Source organism: Hemicordylus capensis, chromosome 2, assembly GCF_027244095.1.
Source record: "Hemicordylus capensis ecotype Gifberg chromosome 2, rHemCap1.1.pri, whole genome shotgun sequence".
Taxonomy (NCBI): Eukaryota; Metazoa; Chordata; class Lepidosauria; order Squamata; family Cordylidae; genus Hemicordylus; species Hemicordylus capensis.
This window is the reverse complement of record NC_069658.1, coordinates 81,566,873-81,591,811: the sequence shown is the minus strand read 5'-3', so window position 1 is coordinate 81,591,811 and position 24,939 is coordinate 81,566,873. Positions and strand designations below refer to the sequence as shown.

Genomic DNA, 24,939 nt, shown 5'->3' with positions numbered 1-24,939 from the left:
GACACAGGGTGTGTGTGTGTGGCTCGGTTGGATGTGGTGGCTCCACAGGGAGTGGCAGCTGGGTTCATTGGTCCCGTCCACAAAATGGAGGCTCCGCTCCTGCAGCAGGCCTACTAGGTGCCTTGTTATGGAGCTATAATGCAAATTAGGCCAATTAGTATTATGTAACACATAAGTACCATGTGAATATAATGTGCAGAAACACAAGTTTGTAAGTTATTACAAACCAATTAACCAATTCACTTAAATAAAGTGAAGACTGCCCCTTTTATTCAGGCTTTTGGCCAATGAGCTGCTCCTTGCTCTTTTAAAATATTTTAGCTGCATTTGTTCTGTCTTTATGTTTTAATTGAATTGTTTTTATCTGTTTGTTAACCACCCTGGGGGTCTTAGGACAGACAGTATATAAATATAAACAAACACATACATATAAACAAAAACCAAACTCTTGAACAATTGTATTAAGCGTGTGATACTGGACTCCACATGTGATCAGAAGCCACATTGCTGAGGATGTGCTAGCTGCATGCCGGTGATCGCCAGATGGGAATGAATAGCATGACTGCAGTGTAGGGAGACAGGAAGGCTCTGAGTACCCCTTGGGAGCCCTTCAAGTATTAATACCTCCTGTTGGCAAGCCCTGGTTTCATGCATTATCTAGTACATTTATATACCACCTATTTATTATAACTCAAGGTGGTTTAGCACTGCCATAAAGTCTGTTATAAACCTCTGCACTTTTTAGATAGAAATGTTTTCAAGATTAAACAATGACAAAATATGATGGTAACAGAAATTATTTGTAAATCAATTAGCAAGTTTACATATAATACTTGCTAGAAGGTAACATGCATCTAAAGCAGAAGGATTATGGAGGACAATCATGACACGTGGTGTTTACACATGTACGACAGTGTTGTTTTTCACTTGAATGAATAAAAGCAATTATACAATGTTCACATTTTCTAGTTGATAAGCTTTTGCCATATGCATTTGATTTTCTCTCTGTTAAGAAATCAGGCATGTGTTAAAGATGAAATCATTGTCTCTGAAATGTGTCTGCCTTTTAAAATAGCAAAACAAATGGTTATCTGAAACTCTCATTCATGTTGTTAATTCAAACAAAATTATGTTTGGTTTGTAGCAAATTTTCATAATCTCTGTTCATTTTTATAATGTGGATGGGGGGTTGCCTGTAGTGTGGCAGAGTGGCTGACCTATTTTCTTCTTTTTAAAAGACCATGTTAGTTTAACTTTTAAATGGACAGTTCAAGTTCCTTTGGATGACTGTCTCCCAAAACCACCTCTTTTATTTCCCGTGAATGCCTTGGTCATTGCTTTCTTCTAAGGAAAAATGGGCAGCCATCACAAAATCATGGTGGCCCCCACTGATGTCCCATTTCCCCCAGAATGATACAATGTCCAGGGAATTCTAAGGGCAGGTGGCTACTAGGAGTTGTCCACATAAAGGAGCTCTCTCACTCCATAGGTGTCGTTCATTTCATTTGGGTTCTGTCTGCATTAGTTTCAAAACAAATGAAAAGCTGAATGTGCCCAGTTTAGTTCATTGTTTCCTTTTCGTGTGCAATTTTCCACCAACTATATTTACACATAAATTAAAAGGGCAAGGTTGTTAAATCTGTGAAAACATTCTTTTCTAAAACATAATTAGGATTCTCTTATACCATCTTCAATGCTTAATGCTGTAAATGTTAACAGATTAATTTGTGTGTTGGCATCTACAGATTTCTACTAATTGTTGGCCAGGATTTAGGGACCTGTGCAACTCAAGGGCTTCTCAAGGCTTACCAGGCCTTACACAATTCACTGTTCCAAATGTGCTGCTCCTGAATTCAGGAGCCACTTTTTAATTATCACTTAATTACAACAATAAAAAATACAGTTACAGTAATTATAGCAAATGAAATATATGCATGGATTTATGTGATTATATATATATATATATATATATATATATATATATATATATATATATATATATATTCCAATAACTGATGAACAAAATCCCAGCTGGAATAACTTTATTAGCCTATTGGCTTCCTTTTCTTAATCGGACAAGATTAGTAGTGAAGAGGTTTGCACAAAGTCCAAAACTCTGGCCGAGTCCATCAAGCATGTTATTTTATGAATGTCGTAACATTGGAAAGGTGGGATAGAAATATTTTAAATAAATAAACAGTGAGAGAGAAATGGATGAATTACATAGCCGTGAGTTTCTTAGAGGAAGGACTTGGTAAGAATGTTGTTTTGTTCAGGCCTGTCCTTATGGTGGGGCGGCTGGGGTGGTAGCCCCGGGCCCCAAGTCTGGAGAAGCCCCGCAGTGCCAGCGAGCAGCAGGCAGCCTCACAAGCTGCCCACGTGCCTGTGCGCCTGCCTTGGCTCCTGGCGGTGGTGTGTGTGGTGGCCGCTGCGGCTGCCCCTCACTGCCATGTGTGTTTGCCTGTGGGAGGGGGGAGGCAGGCTCTGCGCCCCCTGTGTCTGATGCAGGGGGTGCAGCGTTGCCGCACACCCCGTTTCAGAGCAAGTACCAGTCAGCACTGCATTCACATCATGGCCAGCATTTGCTCTGAAACAGGGTGTGTGGCCCCTTTTCAGAGTGAGGCCATGCCCCCTGCTGTATCTGACATCAGACACAGCAGCATCTGATGTCAGATGCAGGGGGCGGGCCCTTTCGTCCCGCACCCCCCAAGGGATGGTGCTGGTTTTGTTCAGTCAGTCTATCAGAAGATTGATAGTGGTGGTAGGGGGTAGTGGTGGGTGGTGGTGGTGGTGGTGGCAGCGGCAAAGTAGAGAGCCAGTCCTGCAGTAGCAACCATGAATTTTTCCCTGTGCTAAGCAGGGTTCACCACTATTTGCATTTGGATGGGTGAATACATGTGAGCATTGTCTGCTGTAAGATCTTCCCCTTAGGGGAAAGGTCCATAGCTCAGCGGACAAACTAATTCTTGCATATAGAAGACCTCAGTTTCACTCCTTGGCATCTCCAGGTAGGGTTTGGAGAGAGTCCTGCCTGAAACCTTAGAGAGCTCCTGCCAGTCAGTGTAGACAGTACTGAGCTAGATGGACCAATGGTCTGACTCAGTATATGGCAGCTTCCTATGATATGCTTCAGCTGATATGCCAACTGCAACCTTACGCTATGATTTTTAGTGCTGACTGTCAACACATTTAAGAGTGTATCTACATTACCATTTACACTAGATAGTACAGAGTACCAAGGATAATTATGAAAGGATACAAGAACTATTCTTGAGGAGATGAAGGAGGCTGTTGTCGGGAGCATCCCATGCGGCCTTTGGATATCATTCTGTGTATTTAATTGCTAATGACATTTGCACAGAACCACAATCTAGCGAACTAGATGGGTTTTAACAGTAGCAGAAGAATTTTTCAAGACGTTAAAAGCATTTTCACCTTTTATTGGCTTCAGCTGATATGCCAACTGATATGCCTGGACAGAGATAGCTTGGCCACAGTTACTCATGCTCTGGTAACCTCTTGCTTAGATTACTGCAATGCGTTGTTCGTGGGGCTGCCTTTGAAAACAGTCTGGAAACTGCAGTTGGTACAAAATAGGACCGCAAGCTTATTAACGGGGACTGGATGTTTTGATCATATTACTCCAGTGTTCCGTCAGCTGCACTGGCTCCCAGTCCATTTCCGGGCCCAATTCAAAGTGCTGGTTTTAATCTTTAAAGCCCTGAATGGCTTAGCAGGGTTACCTGAGAGAAAGCCTTGCCCCATATGTCCCAACTCGGACCTTAAGGTCTTCTTTGGAGGCCCTGGTCTGAGTGCCCTTGCCAAATGAGATGAGGCAGGTGGCTACTAGGGATTGGGCCCTTTTGGTGGTCACACCCTGTTTATGGAACAGCCTCCTCAGTGAGGTTCACCTGGCAACATAACTTTGTTATTTTAGATGCCAGGTAAAGACCTTTCTGTTCACTCAGGCTTTTTTAAAAATTGATTTTAAAAACTGATTTTTTAAAAAAACACAAGTTTTTACAGTGCTTTGTATTATTTTTTGTGATTAGATGTGTTTTATGTGTTTTTATTGGATGTTTTAATGTTGTGTTGTGAGCTGCCCAGAGAAGAATTTATTATGGTGTGGGTAACACATAAATTTCTTGCTGTTGTCATCTAGCACAAAAACTGGAATTCATGTGTTGCATGGATCTGGCATATAAAAAAGGCAATGAAGGAAAAAAATGTGATGATGGGCCAAATAACAAACAACATATCTTAGAGCAAAGAAAATGTATTCCTTTTTTTTTTTTTTTGCTCATCTGAGATAAAAGGAGAGCATAAGATGAATGGAAATTATCAGTCACAGCTCAGCTTAATGCTGCTGAAAAGCAAATCAACTGTGAAAAAAGATCCTTGGTGTCTCTGCTTTCATAAAAATTTGTACTTGTCATCATATACACTGTTATTAAAACTGACTCAAACTATTATATTTTGTGCTGGCCTCACAGTCCTGTGTTGAACTTCGGCACTTTGCTGTTGGTGCTTAGGATGAGATTCTTGTCAACAGCAGTATAAAGATTCAACAATAATTTAACTCATTGAATATTAATTTAAGCCCTCATATAGAGGAGATATACAAGTTTTCTTCTGGATGTGATATGGAAGCATGGAGACAGGAAGCACAAAGCACTTGAGCTTCCTCTCCCATCTCTATCACATCCGAAGCTCTTGGTCCCAGGAAGAAGAAAAGAACAATTCTTTGCTGGTTGAACTCTCTTGTGTTCAGTCATGGAGATCAAAGAGTTTAGTTTGGGTTTATGCAATGCAGAACTTCAGAACAGGAACTGACCTATTAACTCAATGAATTGAATGTGTTTCCTCTTTGTGCAGATTAAAGGCTATTGAAGTGCTATTGATTGATCTGAAAAGTATTTACCTCAAAGAATGGGGATATCAAATGTAATTTGAATAAACTTCCTTCTGAGTCTGGGGATTTTGAAGTTTTTTTGCTTAATAACCACTGATACTGTTTCTTGTTTCCATTACAAGGCAAATTGTGAAACATGATCTCTTTGCAATGGAAGCAGTTGAATTTCATGTAATTTCAAATGGTAAAGAGACCTCCAGCATGCTTCATTTGGAAGTACAGATGATGGTGACAATCCTCTCAGATAGTCAAGTTTGTCATAAAATAACCGCAGCCAGCTTGTGACATTAAGGCGAAAACTCAGACAAGATCCATTTCCTTCTAGCAGTTCATTGTACTGTAGAGCAACACAGATTGGATTTCATCACATATTTCCAAATAAATCCATCAGCCACTTAATAAAACACTTTCTGTAAGTATAAAACAGTATTTTCTGCTTTTTGCCAGTCTGTTCGCTGTACTTTGTTCCTCCGTACTTTTAACCTTTTCATTAATAATAATTGGACTTGAACAATTCCAAAAGAATAACAGTCTTTATGCTGTTGAATATAAATGACACTCCAGGGATTCTTTTATAATAGGTAGGTTTGATATGGGCACACTTGATACGGGCATCTCAAGGTAATCCTAATCAACACAAATTAGCCCTTTTATGATGGCTAATGTGTTCTTAGATTCAAGATATTCCAGTTCTGAGATTCAAATTAGAGAAGTGGCTAGCTCTGGCCACTGATGGCAAAGTATTCCTTGCTAACAACGAATACAACTGTGTATGACCTCTAAAGTTCTGCATCTGGTTACTTAAACATATAAAGTAAACTGTTATTTTAAAAATAACTTATTAACTGAGTTTGTCAAGTACACAGGGATTGGAGGTAGACCTGCAAAAGAGAAGAAGGGCAATGAAAAGGGGTCATTGGAGAGCAGGAGAGAACTGAAATAATATAGTCCTGTCTAGTTCCCGAAAGTTTTCATAATCAGCTCATTGCTTAACACTGCTAGTCTTTTCTCAGTAACTATAGAATACACATGTGTGTATTCAAAATGGAATTAGATTCAAAATGGAAACTAAGGCTTCCCCCATTTTTTGTTTTTGTAGAAACAAGTTTTCAGACATATGGAATGAACTACCAGAAGCCATAATTCCTTTCTATTCTGATGTGGCTGGTGTACAGCCCAGTGTGAATTTGTGGCAACAACATTTTCCAGAACAGGAGAAATGAGAATTTAGATTCTCATTTCATATTGGCAAGCCTGTAAGATGCATTTTGGCAAATACAATTTCCTGCATACCATGAGAGTTAGATATGCATGGGCAACGGAAACAGATGTGCACCATCTGGTAGCCGATCAATTTTCAGGTCTAGCGCAAACACCTAAGGAACCTAGGCAGCTGATTAGAGTACCCATCACGAGCCTTTCCCCCTATCTCCATCCCACAATCACCTCCCATTTACCTAGGGAAACACAGACATCAAGTGTAGTTTCATGGTAAAGAGCATGAACTATGATGTAATGATCATAGACAAAAGATCTGGTAGCAAACCTGTGTTTGGACTGTACCTTGCCAAGTGAGAGAATCACATAATGGAATGTTCTCCTATAGAAAAATATCCTGTACATAGAAAACTATCTCCCGATTCAGACATTACATTGAACATGCTTACAGATGTCTTTACACATGTATGTATTTTTATGTGAATGACTGTACATGCATTGTCAACTGGGTACAGACCACCTCAAATGCAGGATACAGATAGGCATACAGTAGTACAGATACATTTTATTTATTGATTGATTGATTGATTTGATTTGATTTGATTTGATTTGATTTGTATACTGCCCTTCCAAAATGGCTCAGGGTGATTACATTGTACATGTACTGTACAAGTGTTGGACATCATGTGTGAATGACTGTATGCATGTCCAGATCTGTATATGTACATTGAACACTGATTGTATGTGTGTTGAACATAATATTTGAATAGGGCTTATATCTTAGAGAGAAGAATTCAACGTGACATGCTGGTTTCCTGTGCATAGGACTGAGTGTAGCAAATTTCCTTGGGGCCTGGGGACAAAGAGCAGGAAGGGGGCCCTATTTCATGCTAAATGTGCTCATGCACCCCAGAGCCCCAAGCCACACACCCTGCATCTAATGTCAGATGCAAGGGGTGGGGCAACCTGCTTGCCTCTTCCTCCTCTCCACCGCAATGTCCAGAGATGGTAAATACAAGGGCACTTTACAAAACAGTGCTTCCATTCAGAAGGGAGGAGGGAAACAGCCTTTACCAAGCCCTGCTTAGTTGCCAGTGGAACTGTCACTTTGTGTCCTCCAAACAGAAAGAGCCACACCAGCTTCTGGAGGCCTCCCTCCCTCCCTGCCGCTGCAGAAGAGAAAGGGAGCAGATGCATGTGTGTGTTCCCCGGGCTCTAATTGTTCAGCTCTAATGTGAGAAATATCAGCAGGGCAGCAGGAGGTGGCAGTGGGGCAGCAGCGGCAGCAGGGCAGCCCCCCAGATCACTGAGAGGCCCCCAGGAGGCCTCTGCTTGGGGGCCCCTTGTTGGCTCCCTAACCCTCTGGGCCCAGGGACATTTGCCCTCCCTTGTCCAATGGACCCTACACCTATGGTGTAGGAATCCTTTTTCATTGTAGGTGATTCTAGCATGGGAGCTCACAGCTACAGCTGGAAATGGTACAGTCCAGATATGTTTGAACCACTCAGCTTCCATTTGTGAAAACTAGGCCTGTGATCCAGAAGTCTCCAGTTCAAATGTCAGGTTGGCATCCAACTCACTGGGTGGTCATAGGCAACCCACTTTCAGACTCAGTTCCTCAGCAGTCTCAGCCCCTCAACTGTTGTGTTATACGGATTACTGAGATGATAAATGTGAAGTGCTTTGTGTACAGAAAAAAGCTATATAAATATGGGCTTGGGTCCAGGGAAGCATGTGCAGCATGCTGCTCACAAAATGGGGCTCCCCACAAACCCCAACTCCAGTCCTGAAGTCCCCACCACCCCTTGAAAGGGTCAGAAAATACAGTAGGGTGTAGCACAGGAGGCTCACAATGGATGAGGGAGTTGCTAGAAACTCCATACTCTTAAGTGAGCAGAAGTGCTATTCCACTAATGGAAGGTCTAGTTAGGATCCAACACATTGTTGTTATAGTTCAGGTCTGAGGAATGGTCTGTGGAGATTTTGAGGACACAGGGCATATGCCAGGCTGCAAGGATTTGCAGGGAGCAAGGAGGGAGGCAGGAAACATGCTGGGCTGCGGGGGGTTGTAGTAGACAGGAGGCCCAGAATTTTGGATTTTGGAGATTCAAATATATACTCTGTGAAGCATTAATAATATGGAAGGGCCATGAGGTACAGAAGACCCATGGAACAAACTGTAGGGCTAAAGGGCCTCTTAGGAGGAAGATAACAAATTGAGAGGCCTAGGCCATAGCCTGAAACGGAGTCTACTAACTGAGCTACAGTGGCAGCACCAAAGAAAAAACTGCGCGGGGGGCACAATAAGGGCAAAGTGCATTTCTGGGAGGGTGAGCTGTGTCCCACAAGTTAGATTTTTGAAAAAGAAATGGGGTGGGGGAAGAACTACTTTTCTGAGGGCATGCATGCCCCTCTCTGGAGCTGCCCTTGTGGACTGTAAGCAGTTGGACCTATTCTCAAATTGGAAAAGAGAGTTTTGGGGAAATGTTGACTAATGTCCAACTCCTTCAGATTCTACAGACAAAGTTGTTGACTAGAATGGGCATCTGTAAAACCATTTCACATTCAAGGTCTGTAACATAAGATCTGAGATTTAGTCCTCCAAACACACAAAACATCTACTTTTGAGGGTTACTGGAGCTTTTATTACGTTTCCCCCCCTTACAGACAGAACCTTTTAACAGAAACTTCATCAGTGAAAATAAGTGGATGAAATAAGATGACTTACACATGATTTGCTAGCATTGGGGTTGAAAAAGCACCATCACTTCATGACGGAGGGTGGTGTTATGAAAAATGGCATTCACTATGCAGTTTTAGGGCCATAGTTTATTCTGAAGGCTACCATTCAGTAAAGAAGCTTGAGTTCACTTCATCTTTATGGCTCATGTGTCAATACCATGCTTCAAAACACTGTCAGAAGCGACATTTTCTGAATTTCATCTACATAATCAATATATCCATTTTATACAAGGCATATTTAGAACTTGATTCTCTGTACTTTGACTGCTCATTGCTGAAACATCTATCCTATATGTTGGAGTGGGTTTTTGTTCTTTAAAACTTTCACAGGAAAGGATGAGCATTTCATTTTGGTATCTTCAGTTTACATGACCGTTGGTGGACGATCAGTCTGTCTGGCAGGAAGGTACGGCCACAAATATCACATGGAACTAACTGGCTCTGGGCGCTGTTCCAGGCAGACTCATTTATAGCATCAAGATCATAGTAACCTTTGGCTGGAAAATTAAAAAAAAGAGAAAATATCAGTTTTCATTCTGGAGAACCATATTCAGCTTTCTATGGAAAATATGTTCAGGAAATACCTGTTGACTGAACCTTTCAGTTTTAACTAATTCAATGGGGATGGGGGGACTCGGCAAAACTCTGCTTATTGTCTTGGGGGTCAAATAAAGTTAACTACAAATGGAATCATCTTGTATGTATGGGGAAAATATTTCACCATGTGCTATATTACACATTCTTAACTAATTATTAACATGTGCTTCAGTATCAGCCAGTTTCACCACTTGGCCTACACACAAATCCTGCTTAATGAGCCAATATTATCTGACCAAGGAAAACACACACTGTTCTGTACTTCAGTATGCCCCTTTACACACACACACACACACACACACACACACACACACACACACACACACACTCTTCTGCTGTTCTTGGGCTAAAGGACTGACTTCTATTCCAATTTAGGTTTTTAAAAATGCTTTTGGTGCAAAGTGGGTTAATTTAAAGACCCAACAGGCAAGATCAGCTGACCTCAGTTTTAAGTCCATGTTCATATCCTCCATTCCCAGCTTTCTCAGCTGGAGGTTTATCTGTAAGGAAGCCTAGAGACTGAGGCAGCTGCAATGCATTTTAAGTAGTATAATTACTATCAAAAAATTGCTTTCTCTCTTGCCTAAAATGGACTTAAAACCCTTTCCCCCTTCCACAGAACTCCATTGAGCGGAGATTGTTTAACAACTATATAAACTTGTACCAAAGGCATCTACACCTCATAATCCCCCTTGGCTGTGCACTGTGAGAGAGCCATATAGCTTTATTTGAAACAGCAAGAGGTTTGCCTTTGCCAAAAGGCATGGTATTTTAGGCAGGAATTTTTAATGCATTACCTAGATTTTGTGTTCTGACACTGAGCCCAAATCAGTTTAAAACTAGTGCATTCTTAGGGGAAGTCAATTGTTTGTATAACAGGCAGAAATATGGATCTTCCCATGTGGACCCATACAGTTGTAATATGATTCACATATTCAATTCTTCGTACAAGAACAGTAAGCCTGTTCCTAATATTCATTTTCACTAGATGAGCAACCAACTGGTATTTCTCTTTTTGGCTGAAACAAATCTCTTTCTCATTTTCAGGAAATGAATGTGTATTCTGTGTATTTTGCAATGTGCAAGGCCAAACTACATATTACGGTACAGCTACATTAGCCTAGTGGCCCCTTCTCCATTGCAAAGTGCCCTTGGGCAGGGATGCTTTGCTGTAGAGAAGAGGTAGGACAGAACAGGGTGCTTTTCCCTGGCCCTTGACCGTCTCTTGGAAACTTCCTCCCTGCTGCTTTCCTTGCTTTCCTCTCAAGTGCTTGCAGGGTAAGGACGAGTTAAACACTGGTGAGGCTAAAAGCAGTTTGTATGTGGGAAGCTTAAGAGAGAAAACAGCTAGCAGGAGTCGAACCTAGCAATCCTCCCTCTGTCTCTTCTCTGTTGCAAAGAGTTCCCTCCCACGGGTAATGTGCAGAAGAAGAATGGGCTGATGTTGCATGCAGCTGCACTGTCGACTGGTTCTTACTGGCAAGGCAGAGCAAAAATAGAAGGCAGTTTATGATGTGGATTCTGCTTACTAATTTCCCAGTTGTTTACTCTAGCCATGTGGGAAGCCAGTTATCCTAGGGTCCATCACACAGTGAGCCAAACCTTAACATACCCTCTTCATCACAACTTGCCCAAGGAGACCCTCTAAGGTGGAGACCTAGATGTAACCAACAGGAGATTTTTAGGATAATGAATCTGTAGCAGATTCTTTGTATTCCTGGAAGACTCGCAGTCCTTGCCTGGTTTGGGTAGATGTTACAGGTATGAAACTTGACTAAGATTTCATTTTCTATGTCCCCAATGTTATTGATGCCTCCAAGGCTTACTTTGGCTCTCCCCCCCACCCCCCGCATTAAGCATTATATTCATGTAAAAGTGGTATATGATTCTTAAGACATCTGTTTTTGTTATTGTTTGGTGTGTATTCCTATTGTAAGAGAGGCAACCCACTGAATATATTTGGTGATTGCTCGTTTGCAGGCTAATTCTTTGCCCAGGGGCAATGGAACAAAATGGCACACAACAAATGTGTTGCACAAACAGTCCAATAATGTTAGTGTTACTATGCGGTCTGCTGATCTGTATGAAGGACTTAATCCAGTTATTCTTGTTCCTAGTGGTAGGACCAGAAAGGAAGCAATTCACTTCCAGGCCTCCAAAGGCACTGGCACCAGCACTGCAGGATGAAGGCTTGTTACTACAGCTCTTTTGCTGTAGTAACCTTTCTCTGCGTAGCATGAATTGATCCTGCGAAAACCCTCTATGAGGTGATAATATCATTCATCTCTTGCCAGCACAATGCTTGTATTAAGATGCCACATGCCACAACTTCTGTGGTCTAGATACAGTGCAGTGAGCCGCCCACCCAACAGGGATATGGATTCGCTGGCGCATTGGCTGTTAGCAGCCCATCTGTGCTTCTAGTGCAGTTGGGGGAGGCTCCATGGGAGCAATGCTTTGTGTTGGTGCTGCTGTCCCCAGCATTCCCAATGAGTTGGGTGCAGCGGCAGCAACAGCAATGCAATGCGTCACTCCCACAGAGCCTCCCCCATCTGCCCTAGAAGTGGGACAGGATACTGAGATTCACAGAGCCAGCAAGCCCACATCTCTCTTGTGTTGCATCTAATTGTTCATTTGCTTTATGCTAAGGAGTTGCTAAATCTGACAAAATGAGGCAATCTTATTAAATACAAACCCCCATTAAGTTTGCCAAATGATACAAGAGTGGGTTTAAACTAAACAAAATGCTATTTTGCTTTGTCAAAATAAAATTAAATACAAGAAGATTTTAATGGATTTTATGCACCCTCTCTTTCCCCTTCCATCTCTTAACTGATTTCTTTAGACGGTAGCTTACTTCCTATAGATCTGATCTCCGGCTTCTTGGGTTCAGGTCTTCGTAAATGTTTTGGCAGTTGATCGTTCTCAATATGCCATTTTTTCAGACACTGCGGTTCATGGATGCTTATAGAATGGGTTCCATATTCACGCCCACAAAGGTAACAAATAACGGCTGGGGGGCGCCTTATCACTGCAGGCTGTGAACAATAACTGCGATTAAAATATAATTGATTCCAGAAAACCATTTAAAGCAGGATGGGGGAGGAAGTGCTGAAAGGAATGCAGCTGACAAGATGGGGGTGACACACCCTGCAAATCTGATCCTGAGGTTCCCTGCTAACTTGGCAAAGAGGCACCTTTTCAAAGTGGCGATTCCCTTTATTTAGCAGGGGAAGAACAACTGTCCCTATCCACCCCCAGCACAGTACAGTATCTCTCCAATGACAGTTGCTGTTGTCTATCTCATGTTTCTTTTTAAATTGTGAGCCCTTTTGGGAAAGGGATCCACCTTATCGATCTATCGATCTATCGATCTATCTATCTATCCTCTGTGTAAACTGCTTTGAAAACTTTTGTTGAAAAGTAGTATATAAATATTTGTTGTAGTGGTGGGGTAGAAGGGTAGAGGAGTGGGTAGAGGTGGTGTAGAATTTGGCATCCTACCTAAGGTCTTGAAAGTCTTGGGCAGGTGCTGAAGGTATGTCAAAAACATTTGTCTAAAAGGTGTTTAAATATTCAAAGTACCTGTGCAATTACTTTCTAAGCTGAACTGTATGATTTCCCTCTAAGTATGCTATTTCTTCCTCCCATGCACAGAGCATGTGTGGGAGGTCTTCCACTAACAAAGATAGCACACTCAAACAACTAGGCTTTAATCTAAAAATTAGATTCCATCTTATAGTTTTCTCATCTTGTCCTATAGTTCCTTAAAGCAATTATATCCCCAGCATCTATCCCCCTTCCCCCTCCCTCTCCCGCACCCTCTCCATATCCCTCTCCTTCTCCTTCTCAATGGCCGGGTTCAGACGTAACACAAAACTGGAGTTAAAAGGTGCAGTGGTTGGAACTCCAGTATGTCCGAATTCATGAAACCGTGGTTTCATGCCAAAAGAGAACTGTGGTTTGCCTTGCCAAACTCCAATCTGAACCTGTGGTTTGCACAAAGCTTCACTGCCAAGACCTCCAGTTTGGCCACCAAAGTGTTACCTCCAAACGCGGATGCCGCCATAACTGTAGTCTTGTGCCAATTGTCAAACTGCAATCCTAGAGGAGACAGTGCAGATGCACCCAGGGACTTGGCTGCTCTATGCACACTGTGGCTCTCGTTGGCCACCTTGCCGAGCAGTAGCCCCACCCCTCCTGTCATCTTCATAGTTATGGAGTTGTCCGGCAACAGGGAAGCCACCACATCACTTGACAGGCTTGACAGCCTGTCAAGGGGCACAGTCACACAGCAGCATTCCTCCTTCCCACTCTGTCCCTCACTCCCCACAACTAGCAAGCAGGAGGCAAAGTAGACAGGATGTCTTGATGAGCACTCAGTGTTTTGCTCCCCAAGAAGGAAGCAACAATGATGTATGTTCACAAGCAGAAACACTCCTGGCAGCAACATAAGCAGGGCACCCTATCACAGTGGCAGGAGGGAAACATTTGGCTCTGTGTGTGTGTGTGTGTGTGTGTGTGTGCGCGCGCCCAGGACTGGGTTCAAAAAGCAGCCCCAAGCAGCGCTTCTGGAGCAGCCAAGTTTTATTTTTATCACAGAAAGCTTGGGGAAGCAGGGCCCAGCCCCTTCCCTTTGGGAGTCTGATCTTCCTAGGCCAGGGCTGCTCAACTTTGGCCCTCTTTCAGATGTTGGCCTACAACTCCCATGATCCTTGACTATAGACCACTGAGGCTGGGAATGATGGGAGTTGTCATCCAAAAACAGCTGCAGGGCCAAAGTTGAGTAGCCCTGTCCTAGACTTACTCATGAGCTGAGCCAGTCACCAGGGTCAGCAGTGCTCCAGTCAGAGTGCTCAGAAGTGGCAGTGACATACGGCTCAATGCTGGACCAGACCCAGGAATTTTGAATAGGTTTAAAGATCTGTCCACACACCTGGTATTCCCCCCATCTGCACACATGGCAAGGCTCTGACACATGGAGCATCAAAATCCTCTTTGAATGTGTGCAAGGCTCTACAGGGAAAGGGGGGTTGCGGCATTGAAGTTCTATGTCCCACACAAGAGGGATCCCCTTTTGAGGGATTAGCTGTACTTGTGAGTTTGCAATCAAAAGGGATACCTAGGACTAACACCCCCTGGTCCATGACAGTAGACTGAAACTCTCATGAGAGTGATAACCCACTGCCAGAAAGCAACATGAGAAGGGTACCCCCATCACAGTGCCAGCAGGGTAACATCTGACTGGATGGAGTGCTTTGCTCCCCGAGAATGTAGCAGCCACAATGTATGTTTAAAAGCACAGACATTCCAGGTGGCCACATGAGCAAGGCACCCCATCACAGGACTGGGAGGGGAACATTTGATGGGGGGGGAGTTCTATTTTTTCACAGAAAGGTTGGGGAAGGGGGGTAGCCCCTCCCCCTGGGGGTTTGCACTCCCTAGGCTTGCTCATGAGCAGGGCTGGCCTCCAGGGTCAGTAGTGCTCCAGTCAGAGGAGAGTGCCCACTACTGAGAAGACAGAGTAGGCTGACCTGGGGTAGACATGCTTGCTCAAGAGAGTGCCAGGTCATGGGAACACCCCCACACAACTCATAAGAAGAACCATCTGTGGGGGTACAGATCGGCAATTGCTAATCACATGTAATGATAAAACATCCCCTTCTCCCACGGATTGCTCTCTCATGAGAGAGACAGGCCATTGGGGCTCTATATCAAGCCAGGTTGCTCTATCAAGGAAAGCTGTGGGGATGAATACCCCGGAGACTGTTCTCCCTATCTTGGCAATTGCCACCAAATAGCTGTCAAAGCCTGCCCCCTGCCAGCCCGTCCACCCATGTGGACATGGGCACTCTTGCTTGAGCCCCTAAATGGTGACCCCACTCTCCTGGGCTCACTGGAAATCATGGCTCCCCTCTCCTGTGATTCCCTGTGCCGACAGATCTGCATACAGTGCAACACTAGACCAGATCCAGGAATTTTGAATGGGTTAAATGTTCCATCCTAGAACCTGGTGTTTCCCCCGTCCACACATGCTGCCAGGCTATGGCACATGGAGCATCAGAATCTCCTTTGGGTGCATGCAAGGCCCCACAGGGAAGTGAGAGGGGGAGCTGCAGAGATTCTGATCTATTTTTTATCATGGAGAGTTGGGGGCCCCACAAGGGCCTTGTGGTGGGTTAACTCAAATTGTGAGCATGAAGTCCAAAGGGATACCTAGAGCTCACACCCTTTGGTCTTCCCCAGTAGACTGGCCTTCTCATGAGAGGGATAGCCCACCGGCAGCAAGCTGCCAGTGGAGCTGGAGTTCAGTCTGCATGGACCAAAACATCATCCTAGGTCATGGTGGGACAGATCCCCCCAGCATCCTTTGCCCTCTCTCATCTACATATTCCCTCCTAGGAAGTCATGTTCCCTTCCCTTTCCTGAGTAACAAGGAAATAGTCTCCCCCCAATTGTGCTTATGCAGGACTATTTGGATGCAGGGCTCTTGGTGGGGGGTGCCATCACTGCCGGAAGAAGCGCTGGCATGACATGACATTAAAAGGATTTAAATGGATTTAAATGCCCTTCCATGATGAGGATGGGCAGAGTGGTCTGAAAATACAAGATCGAGCTCGGAACGCCCCTCTTCAAGATCGTGGCCAATCGCGGCCACTCAGCTGATGTACTGATGCTTAGCCCACAGTCTGGCCATGGAGCTTATGGGGATAGACCAATGTGGCTGGGCAGCAGGGAGGGGCTTACCTCTCCTGGAACTGGAGGTTGCTGGACTGGAGGTTGGACAAACATCTGCAATGCGATTTACAGTTTCAAATTGAAACCATGGGTTTGCCAACCTCTGGTTTCATGTTTTGTGAGAATCCAGCCTCTCTCTCTCTCTCTCTCTCTCTCTCTCTCTCTCTCTCTCTCTCTCTCTCTGACACACACACACACACACACACACACACACACACACACACACACTCACTCACTCACTCTCGCTCTCACTCTTGTTAAAATCATTGGGCAAGATTCAGATTAAGTTAGTCATCACTAACTCCCATTGAAATTAATGGGAGTTACATTAGTTATGACAAACTTGTCTCATTGATTTCAAGGATGCTTAGCTAACTTATATTCTGCCCATTGATAAAGTTTGATCATTAGTCACTGTTGTCTTTAAATTATTTTACGCAATTATAACATCAGGAAGTACAATTGTTCTAAATGAAATTTTTCTGGGAAATTATTGCTCCCATGGAATTTTCCAGCTTGGATACTACTCCCTGGGAAATTACTAGATTCTGTCACTGTTTTGGTTTTAACTATTAAGGAATGCAGCATCAAGTGTTCTGTTCATGAGCACATGTGCCAAGGAAAACTAGTTGCAGCTATCTGTTTTCACTGTGGAAAATGCAGGGCAGATACTAGTGCCTGAACTGACATTTTCAGGGAGGGAGTCTGGAGAACTGAGTCAAAAAAAGGGTGAGAAGCGATGAAGTACTAAGACTTATTGACGAATTAAAAATTAACAAATAACTGGACCTGCATGGCATCTACTCAAGAATTCTTAAATAACTCCAATGTGACACTGCTGATCTAACAAATTACATGTCCCTCACGTTACATAGTCACCTTAAGTGGCGCAGTGGGGAAATGCTTGACAAATAAGCGGAAGGTTGCCAGTTTCGACTTCCGGTTGCAATGCCGGGGCAGCTGGCTGCTCCTCTGCAAAGAGGAGATGAGAAGGAGAAATAAGGGGTTTTTTGAGGCTTCAAAACCCTCCCACGTCATCCTGGATTAAAGGATTAACTCAAGATAAACCACAATTTCTCATATGCTGGTCATCTGATTCAGGGATTGGGCTGAAAAGCTCGGTTTTTGTCTCAAGGTGATTGGCAGGGAAAAGGATTCCATCTTCGCTTGTCTCCTTCTCAGGAAATCTTCATGACTGAAGCTGCCCGCCAGACAATCTCTATGGCTTGGATATAATTAATGTTTGAAGTTCAGAAGCTCACCTCTTTAGTGAATGATGATGACAAATTGATGAAATTCCTCATGCGTTTCTGGGAAAGACGCTACATATAAAGCTGTAAGTTTCTCTTTGGATTGAAGAAAGGAATTCTTTCTTTTTTTTTATTTGCTAAATACTAAAATTTTAGACTTAAATTGTTGATTAAAAAATTTTAACATTCGGAAAGGATTTTATTAGTGGGGATTGCTATTCTTTAAGCTTAAAGAAGAGACGTCTTGGTGTTTCCTATTTGCTATGGACTCTGCCTATCATTCTTGTTAACCAATGAAAACAACAGATGTTCCACACCACCGTGAGAAAATTCTAAATGCCAGTGATTAGATAGAATCCACTCTGCAGAACTGTTTATATTTGAGAAATAAGCACAGGCTTTTACTTTCCGTTTTGAGATCAAGGACAAACATTACTCTGCAAGTATTTTTCCTTTCTTAACCCCTTCATATGAGAGGCAAAGCTCATCAGAGTCAGACACATACACAAGCCAGGAAACCTTCACTTCCAGATTCAGGTGTGGGGGAAACCACAACACCTGTAGCTATGGATCAAATGCTCTCTGAGATGAAGCAAATATTGCAATCAAATGCCACTGCCCTCAAACAAGTCATTTTGGATATGACCCAGATGAAACAGAATTTGAATGGATTAAATGATAAAATTTCAAAGATTGATGAAACTGTCAAGAAATTAGCACAAGATAATAAAGAATTTAGATTAAGAGTGGAAGCTTTAGAGAAAGATTTGGGATCACTGAAAGATGACAGAGAAAGACTATTAGATCAAATGGCTTTGCTGGAATTAAGACAAAAAGAGAGATTTTTAAGGTTTAGGGGCATTCCAGAAATTCCCAACCAGAATATTAAGAAACTACTTGGAGAAGAACTTGCACTACTTTTGGGAATTACAGCAGGAGAGATGGAGGCCCAGATTGAGATAGCTTTTCGTCAAAACTCGGATTTTGCCACAAGAAATAAACTAATCAAGGACTGTCTAGTACAGTTCACTACTAAATCAATAGCTGAACGAATCATCCAGGCTCATCTCACCACAGCCCTAACAATTCAAGCTCATCAGATAAAAATTTTGAAGGAAATTCCAGCTAGAATTCTAAGAAAACATAAGGATTACAAATTTTTGACTGATGCATTAAATGCCAAGGGAATACATTTTAGATGGGAATTGCCAGAGGGACTCTCTTTTTTCTACAAAAACAAGAGGAATAGACTTACTGAGCTCCTCAAAGCACAAGAATTTTGGCGGAAATATAATAAGGATTTATCTTCTGAGCATCCTGTTCCATAAATATATAATCTAAATCAGTCCATATGGATTACAAATATACACACAGAATTTTTTCTTGGAATCTAAATTTTTAGAAAATCCAATGGACAAGATTGAAAGATTTTTGGATAAGATATAGTAACTTGGTCAAAGTTATGCTAAAATATGGAACTCAATGAAAAAAGATTTGCAAAGATGGTCTAAAATGAATTTATTTTTAATGAGAAGAATTTCAGTGGTGAAGAGCAATGTTTTACTTAAAATGATATTTCTTTTTTAGAATATTTCTATAATTAATAATATGACTTGTTTTAGACAATGGCAGAGAAATTCCAGAGTTTTTGATCTGGAGGGTCTTGATAGAAGGTTTGGATGGCATGCTTACTTAGGGTACGAAAAAAGTATAATATATAAAGATTTTTTGAATTATTATGTAAGAAGGGGCTTAATGAGGGTATGGTTAAAATATAAATTTGGTTAGAACTGTTTGTATATTAGAACAAAAAATTTCATTATGGTTATCTTTGATTGAAGCTTTATTGCATGAAGAATCAAATATGTAGATGTGTTGAGGTATTTACAGAGATTTGTTGTATTTTAATGGGAAGGATTGTAAGTTAAAAAGCTTAATTGAAATATAAAATTTGGTTAGAGACTGGTTTTAGTATAATACAGAGAGGGCAGCCTGGGGAAAATTATGGAAGAGTCATTTAAAACTTATTGGTTGCTATGCTTTGAAGGAGAATTATTATAAAATGATTTATAGGGTATCTGACATTAAAAAACTGGCATTAATGTATAAAAATGTTTTAAACAAACTTTGGAGTGTGGGCATACGGAAGGTATTTGGACCTGTGGGAAGGCTAAGGCCTATTGGGACATGATATATAATGAATTAAAGAAAGTGATTTTTCCCAAGAAGCCAGAATCCTTCCTGCTGGGAATAACACAAGGAGTAATCTTTACAAATGGTTTGACTTTCTTCATGTATGCATCGACGGTGGACAGAATGATATATGCATAGAAATGGAAGAGTGTTGTATGTAAAGAATTATTTTCCTATTATTGATCTTACAGCAGGATTTGATTTGAAACGCAGGTTGGGTAGAATAATGATTTTTTCTCTTTTAACTTTAAAGGTTTAAATTTATGTTTTTTATTACTATTATAATAAGGGTAAATTTTATAGTTGTAATTTCATGAAGAGAGGTGAGCGGGAAGTCCATTTTTGTTTATTATGATGGTTATTATTGTTGAAAATTAATAAAAATTGAATTGGGAGGGGGGGAAGGAAGGTTGCCAGTTTCTTATCCCCGCTGGTACTATATCGGGCAGCCATGATATAGGAAGGTGCGGAAAGGCATAATCTCATACTGTGTGGGAGGAGGCAATGGTAAACCCCTCCTGTATTCTACCAAAGACAACCACAGGGTTCTGTGGGCACCAGGAGTCACAATTAACTTGACAGCACATTTTACCTTTACAAGTTACATATATTTAGCTTCCTAGAAAAGTAGCCAATGCAACACAGATTTTTAAAAAGAGATTTAGGGGGAAATTACAGTCTGGTTATCTTAATGTCCAGTGCCAGATTATGAAGCCCTAAACTATGTCAAGCTCAGAAGGCCCTATAGCATTAACAAAACAAATATTATTCTAAAAAATATTATTCTAACAAAAAGAAGAATGAAAAAAGAAATAATAAGCTTTATTTTTACTTGGCAAAGATGCAACAAAAACCTGTTAATCTAACAAAAAGAATTATTTTGCAATAAGCCTATTTGCATTAAATGAATATACATATAAATCTGGAAATTTAGTTATTTATTTGTATTCAGAGGCCCCTTATAAAGTGGAGCCCTAAGCTGTAGCTTACTTAAAGGTAAAGTGTGCCATTGAGTTGGTGTCGACTCCTGAAACAACAGAGCCCTGTGGTTTTCTTTGGTAGAATACAGGAGGGGTTTTCCATTGCCGCCTCCCACGCAGTATGAGATGATGCCTTTCAGCACCTTCATATATCACTGCTGCCCAATATAGGTGTTTCCTATAGTCTGGGAAACATACCAGCGGGGATTCAAACTATCAACCTTCTACTTGTTAGTCAAGCATTTCCGCTCTGTGCCACTTAGCTTCTTCCTAAATCTGGCACTCCTAATGTCCACTCCAGATAAGCTGATAATTAAGGATGAAATTATCAAGCATATGAATGCAGTAGAGGCTGATGTGCACTGCTCTGGAGGAAGCAGGGAGGGTGGGAAAATACCACTTTAAACAATGGCAAACCTATCTGTCACCCAGAACTTACCTGGTACCCAGAATGCTCTATGAGACAGAGGCACCTGACCCGGCATCCCTTTGAGAGGTTGTCCCACCCCCGCTGCTCAGTCAGCCTCCGTGCAACTGGATGCAAGGTTGGGCATCTCTGCCCTGTAGAACATTCCAGGTACCAATGATGAGTAAGTTTGATACCATTTAAAGTGCCCTCACTGATGAATGCACCACTGAGAGACCTTAAAGGCCAAGTTGAAAACAGATCATTCTGGAGAGAATCTATCTATGTGGTCATGTTGGGGGCACCCGTACCCCAACATTAGACCCAGAGGTACCACCAACCCAGAAGTATATGGAATTCAGGCCTGTGTTTAATTCCATTTTATTAAGGAATGAATTAATGCTGAACTCAAGGTGAACTGACACCCAGGTCTCATGACTGCCTCTGTTGACTGCTCTGTGAAGAAAGAGGCAATCCAGCATTCTATTGTGAAATGGGTACTCAAAGAAACACAGAGGCCAGGCCCTAGTGATCAAAATGCTAAAATCTAACCCACTATCAGACAATGCCTGGAAGAAGTGAGAAGCTGAGCTCTCACTTCCTCCTGCAAGGTCTATGTTAATCAGATTTGCTTTGGACAGATTAGAATGTCTCTTCCCTAAGTAGCAGTTTGCAGAAGATGGGATTCAGATCTCCCTGGACTGAGCTAATATCCTGAATAATATCCAGAAGGTAACAGCAAATTGTCACCTTTTTGGAGACTCAGGAAGGGTGAATAGACTCTATGGAGATCAAAGGAAGATAAAACTATAAAGAATGAGGCTTACTGGACAGAGTCAGCAATCTTGCCTAACAAGCATACTTGCTCAAGAGCCATCCCAGAGTTTGCTGCTAAGCCGCGGGGCAATAAGTAGGAACTCTGTACATGGACAGGAACTGTCTGTGATTTCTGATGCACAGTGAGAAGTCAAAACTTCCCCAGCCATGGTGCTCTCACTCTCAGCCTTGCTCTGAACAAACTGCCTGCTTGATCATCGCTCTCAAGCTCCTGTTTCCAGCTACAGCCTCTCTCCTTCAGCTGAAAGCCCCACCACTCTCAAGCCTCTGACCCTGGTAATATGCTGCTCCACAGGCCTTGGATCCCTCCATCCTTTCCCCTTCTTCTCCTTTCTCCTCTTCCCTCTACTAATTTCTGATCTCCCCAACCCATGCCAGTCCTCAACCTTCCTTACCCCCCGCTTTTCTGTCTATATCTGAATTATATTAGGCTCTAGGAAAATTTAGTACACACACATATGTTAGTTAGGAACACTGGGTGAATGTTGTTGCTGGCTATGGTTGAAATATTGTTAGTAACTCTGATAGATTGTTCTGTTTCCTGCTCAGTTAGATTGATGTTGTTATCTTTTTATACTCAAAAAAGCCCATTGAATCATTTTGGATTGCTTTGATCTCCTTTCTTCCTTGCATGCCCAGATCCTACATGGTGCCGCATAAAAGAACTAGTCACTTTGTGACACTGGTGAAGCCAGCCTAATTTCATCTGCTAGCTCCTAAGCACAAAATCAGGCTTGGTTCACAACAGTCACTAAGAGTCGACACTGACTTGATGGCACTTAATCAATCAATCAATCACCACCCCTCCAGAGTGGTGCTTACTGGCTGCTACTGTATGGAAGAATAAGTCTTGCTGAAGAAGGATCAGCATTTTTTTCCCTGCAAACAAGTCCTGCCTTATCAAGTTTTTAGAACTCGTTGAGAATGTCAATAATAAGCATATGGTTTGAGGTGATCTAGTAAATGTATTCCTGGACTATCAAAAGGCTTTTGACGCCTTTTGATGCCCTGCTAACTTGGCAAAGAGGCACCTTTTAATGTGGTGATTCTCTTTATTTAGCCGGGGGAGAGTAACTGGCCCTATCCACCCACAGCACAGTACCTCCAGTGACTGTTCCTGGTGTCTATCTTATGTTTCTTTTTAGATTGTGAGCCCTTTGGGGACAGGGATCCATCTTATTTATTTGTTATTTCTCTGTGTAAACTGCCCTGAGCCATTTTTTGAAGCGTGGTATAGAAATTGAATGAATGAAAAAATGAATGAATGAATGATGAAGTCCTTTACCAAAGTATCTTGAGAACAACAGTTATTGGATAAGAGCATTAGAAACTGGAACATGAAGCAAAAGGTAGGGGAAAATGCACACTTCTCACAATGAAGGGAAATAAGGAGTGGAATTCCCCAAGAATCTGTATTGGGACCTGTGCTTTTTATCTTGTTCATAATAATCTAGCAATATGCTGGGTAGTGAAGTGGCCAAGTAATCTATGGAATTTGCTGCCACAAGTTGAGGCTGTTAGCCTAGATGACTAAAATTATGGAGGACAAATCTGTTAGTGACGACTAGTTATTATGGGTGTATGCTGCCTTTGAACTGAGAGGTATCATGCATCTGAACCCTGTTGCTGGGAAGCAACACAGAGGGTGATATGCCCACAGGTCCTGTTTGTGGGCTTCCAAGAGATTTTATTGATTGATTTGATTTGATTTGATTTGATTTGATTTGATTTGATTTGTATACCGCCCTTCCAAAATGGCTCAGGGCGGTTTACAATTAAAACAAACTACTAAAACAGTAAAGAGCTAAAACAAATTTAAAAACAATATACGTAACAATTAACAATTTAAAAACATTTTAAAGCAACAATTAAACAATTACAGTGATTAAAAACCCTGAAATTGGGTTTTGAATTTTAAAATAGACCAAATATTAAAAACCCCAAAATTTAGGAAGCTGAGAAAGCTTGGGTGAAAAGATGGGTTTTCAGGTGACCGAGAAGGCCCGTCTCTGTGTAGCCACCAAACGAGTTGGCGGTAACGGGAGATGGACCTCCTCAGATGACCTCAATGGGCGGTGGGGCTCATAATGAAGAAGACGCTCTCTTAGATACCCAGGGCCTAAGCCGTTTAGGGCTTAGCACTTTGTATTTTGTCTGGAAACCTATTGGCAGCCAGTGTAACTTCATCAATAAAGGAGTAACATGGTCTCTCCGAGATGACCCAGAGACCAACCTGGCTGCCGCATTCTGAACCAACTGAAGTTTCTGGACTATGTACAAAGGCAGCCCCACATAAAGCATATTACAAAAGTCCAGTCTGGAGGTCACCAACAGATGTACCACAGTTTAGAGGTCATTGATCTCAAGAAACGGGCGCAGCTGGCATATCAGCCAGAGCTGATAGAAAGCACCCCTGGCCACGGCCTCAACCTGAGAAACCAGGGAGAGGTGTGAATCCAGAAGTACTCCCAGACTGTGAATCTGTTCATTTTGGGGGCGTGTGACCCATCGAGAACAGGTAGATCAAAATCGTCTCTAGAGTTCTGACCCCGCACAATAAGTACCTCTGTCTTATCTGGATTCAGCTTTAGTTCATTCTCCCTCATTCAGCCCATTACTGCTTCCAGGCAGGCATTTAGGGATGATATGCCAAGTCCTGAAGAAGTTGACATGGAGAAGTAGATCTGGGTGTCATCAGCATACTGGTAACACCCAGCTCCAAATCCCCTGATGATCTCTCCCAACGGTTTCATGTAGATGTTAAAAAGCACTGGAGAAAGCACAGAGCCTTGAGGGACACCATACTTGAGCTCAGATTTTGAAGAGCAACAATCTCCAATCGACACCATCTGGAATCTATCCGAGAGGTAGGAGCGGAACCACTGTAAAACAGTGCATCCCACCCCCAACCCCCTCAGATGTTCCAGAAGGATACTATGGTCGATAGTATCGAAAGCCACCGAGAGATCCAAAGGACCAACAGAGTCACACTTCCTCTGTCCATTGCCAATTGGAGATCATCCATCAGGCCAACCAAGGCAGTATCCACCCCATAGCCCGCCCAAA

At 42.3% G+C, this 24,939-nt stretch overlaps 1 protein-coding gene across 4 annotated transcripts in view; it reads right to left on the bottom strand.

The window, feature by feature from the left end:
- Window positions 1-8,524: 8,524 nt before the first annotated feature.
- LOC128348231 (zinc finger protein 474) overlaps window positions 8,525-24,939 on the bottom strand; it is a 37,605-nt gene continuing 21,190 nt past the window's right edge. For 2 of the 4 annotated variants that reach the window (XM_053303966.1, XM_053303965.1), the window contains 2 exons: window positions 12,327-12,507; window positions 8,543-9,369 (listed from right to left, as the gene is read on the bottom strand). In XM_053303966.1, coding sequence (XP_053159941.1) covers window positions 9,218-9,369; window positions 12,327-12,507 — 333 coding nt within the window. In that variant the 3' untranslated portion in view covers window positions 8,543-9,217. Of the gene's footprint in view, window positions 9,370-12,326; window positions 12,508-17,469; window positions 17,692-24,939 lie in introns of those variants that run through there. The other 2 variants (XM_053303968.1, XM_053303967.1) reach the window with 2 other exon arrangements.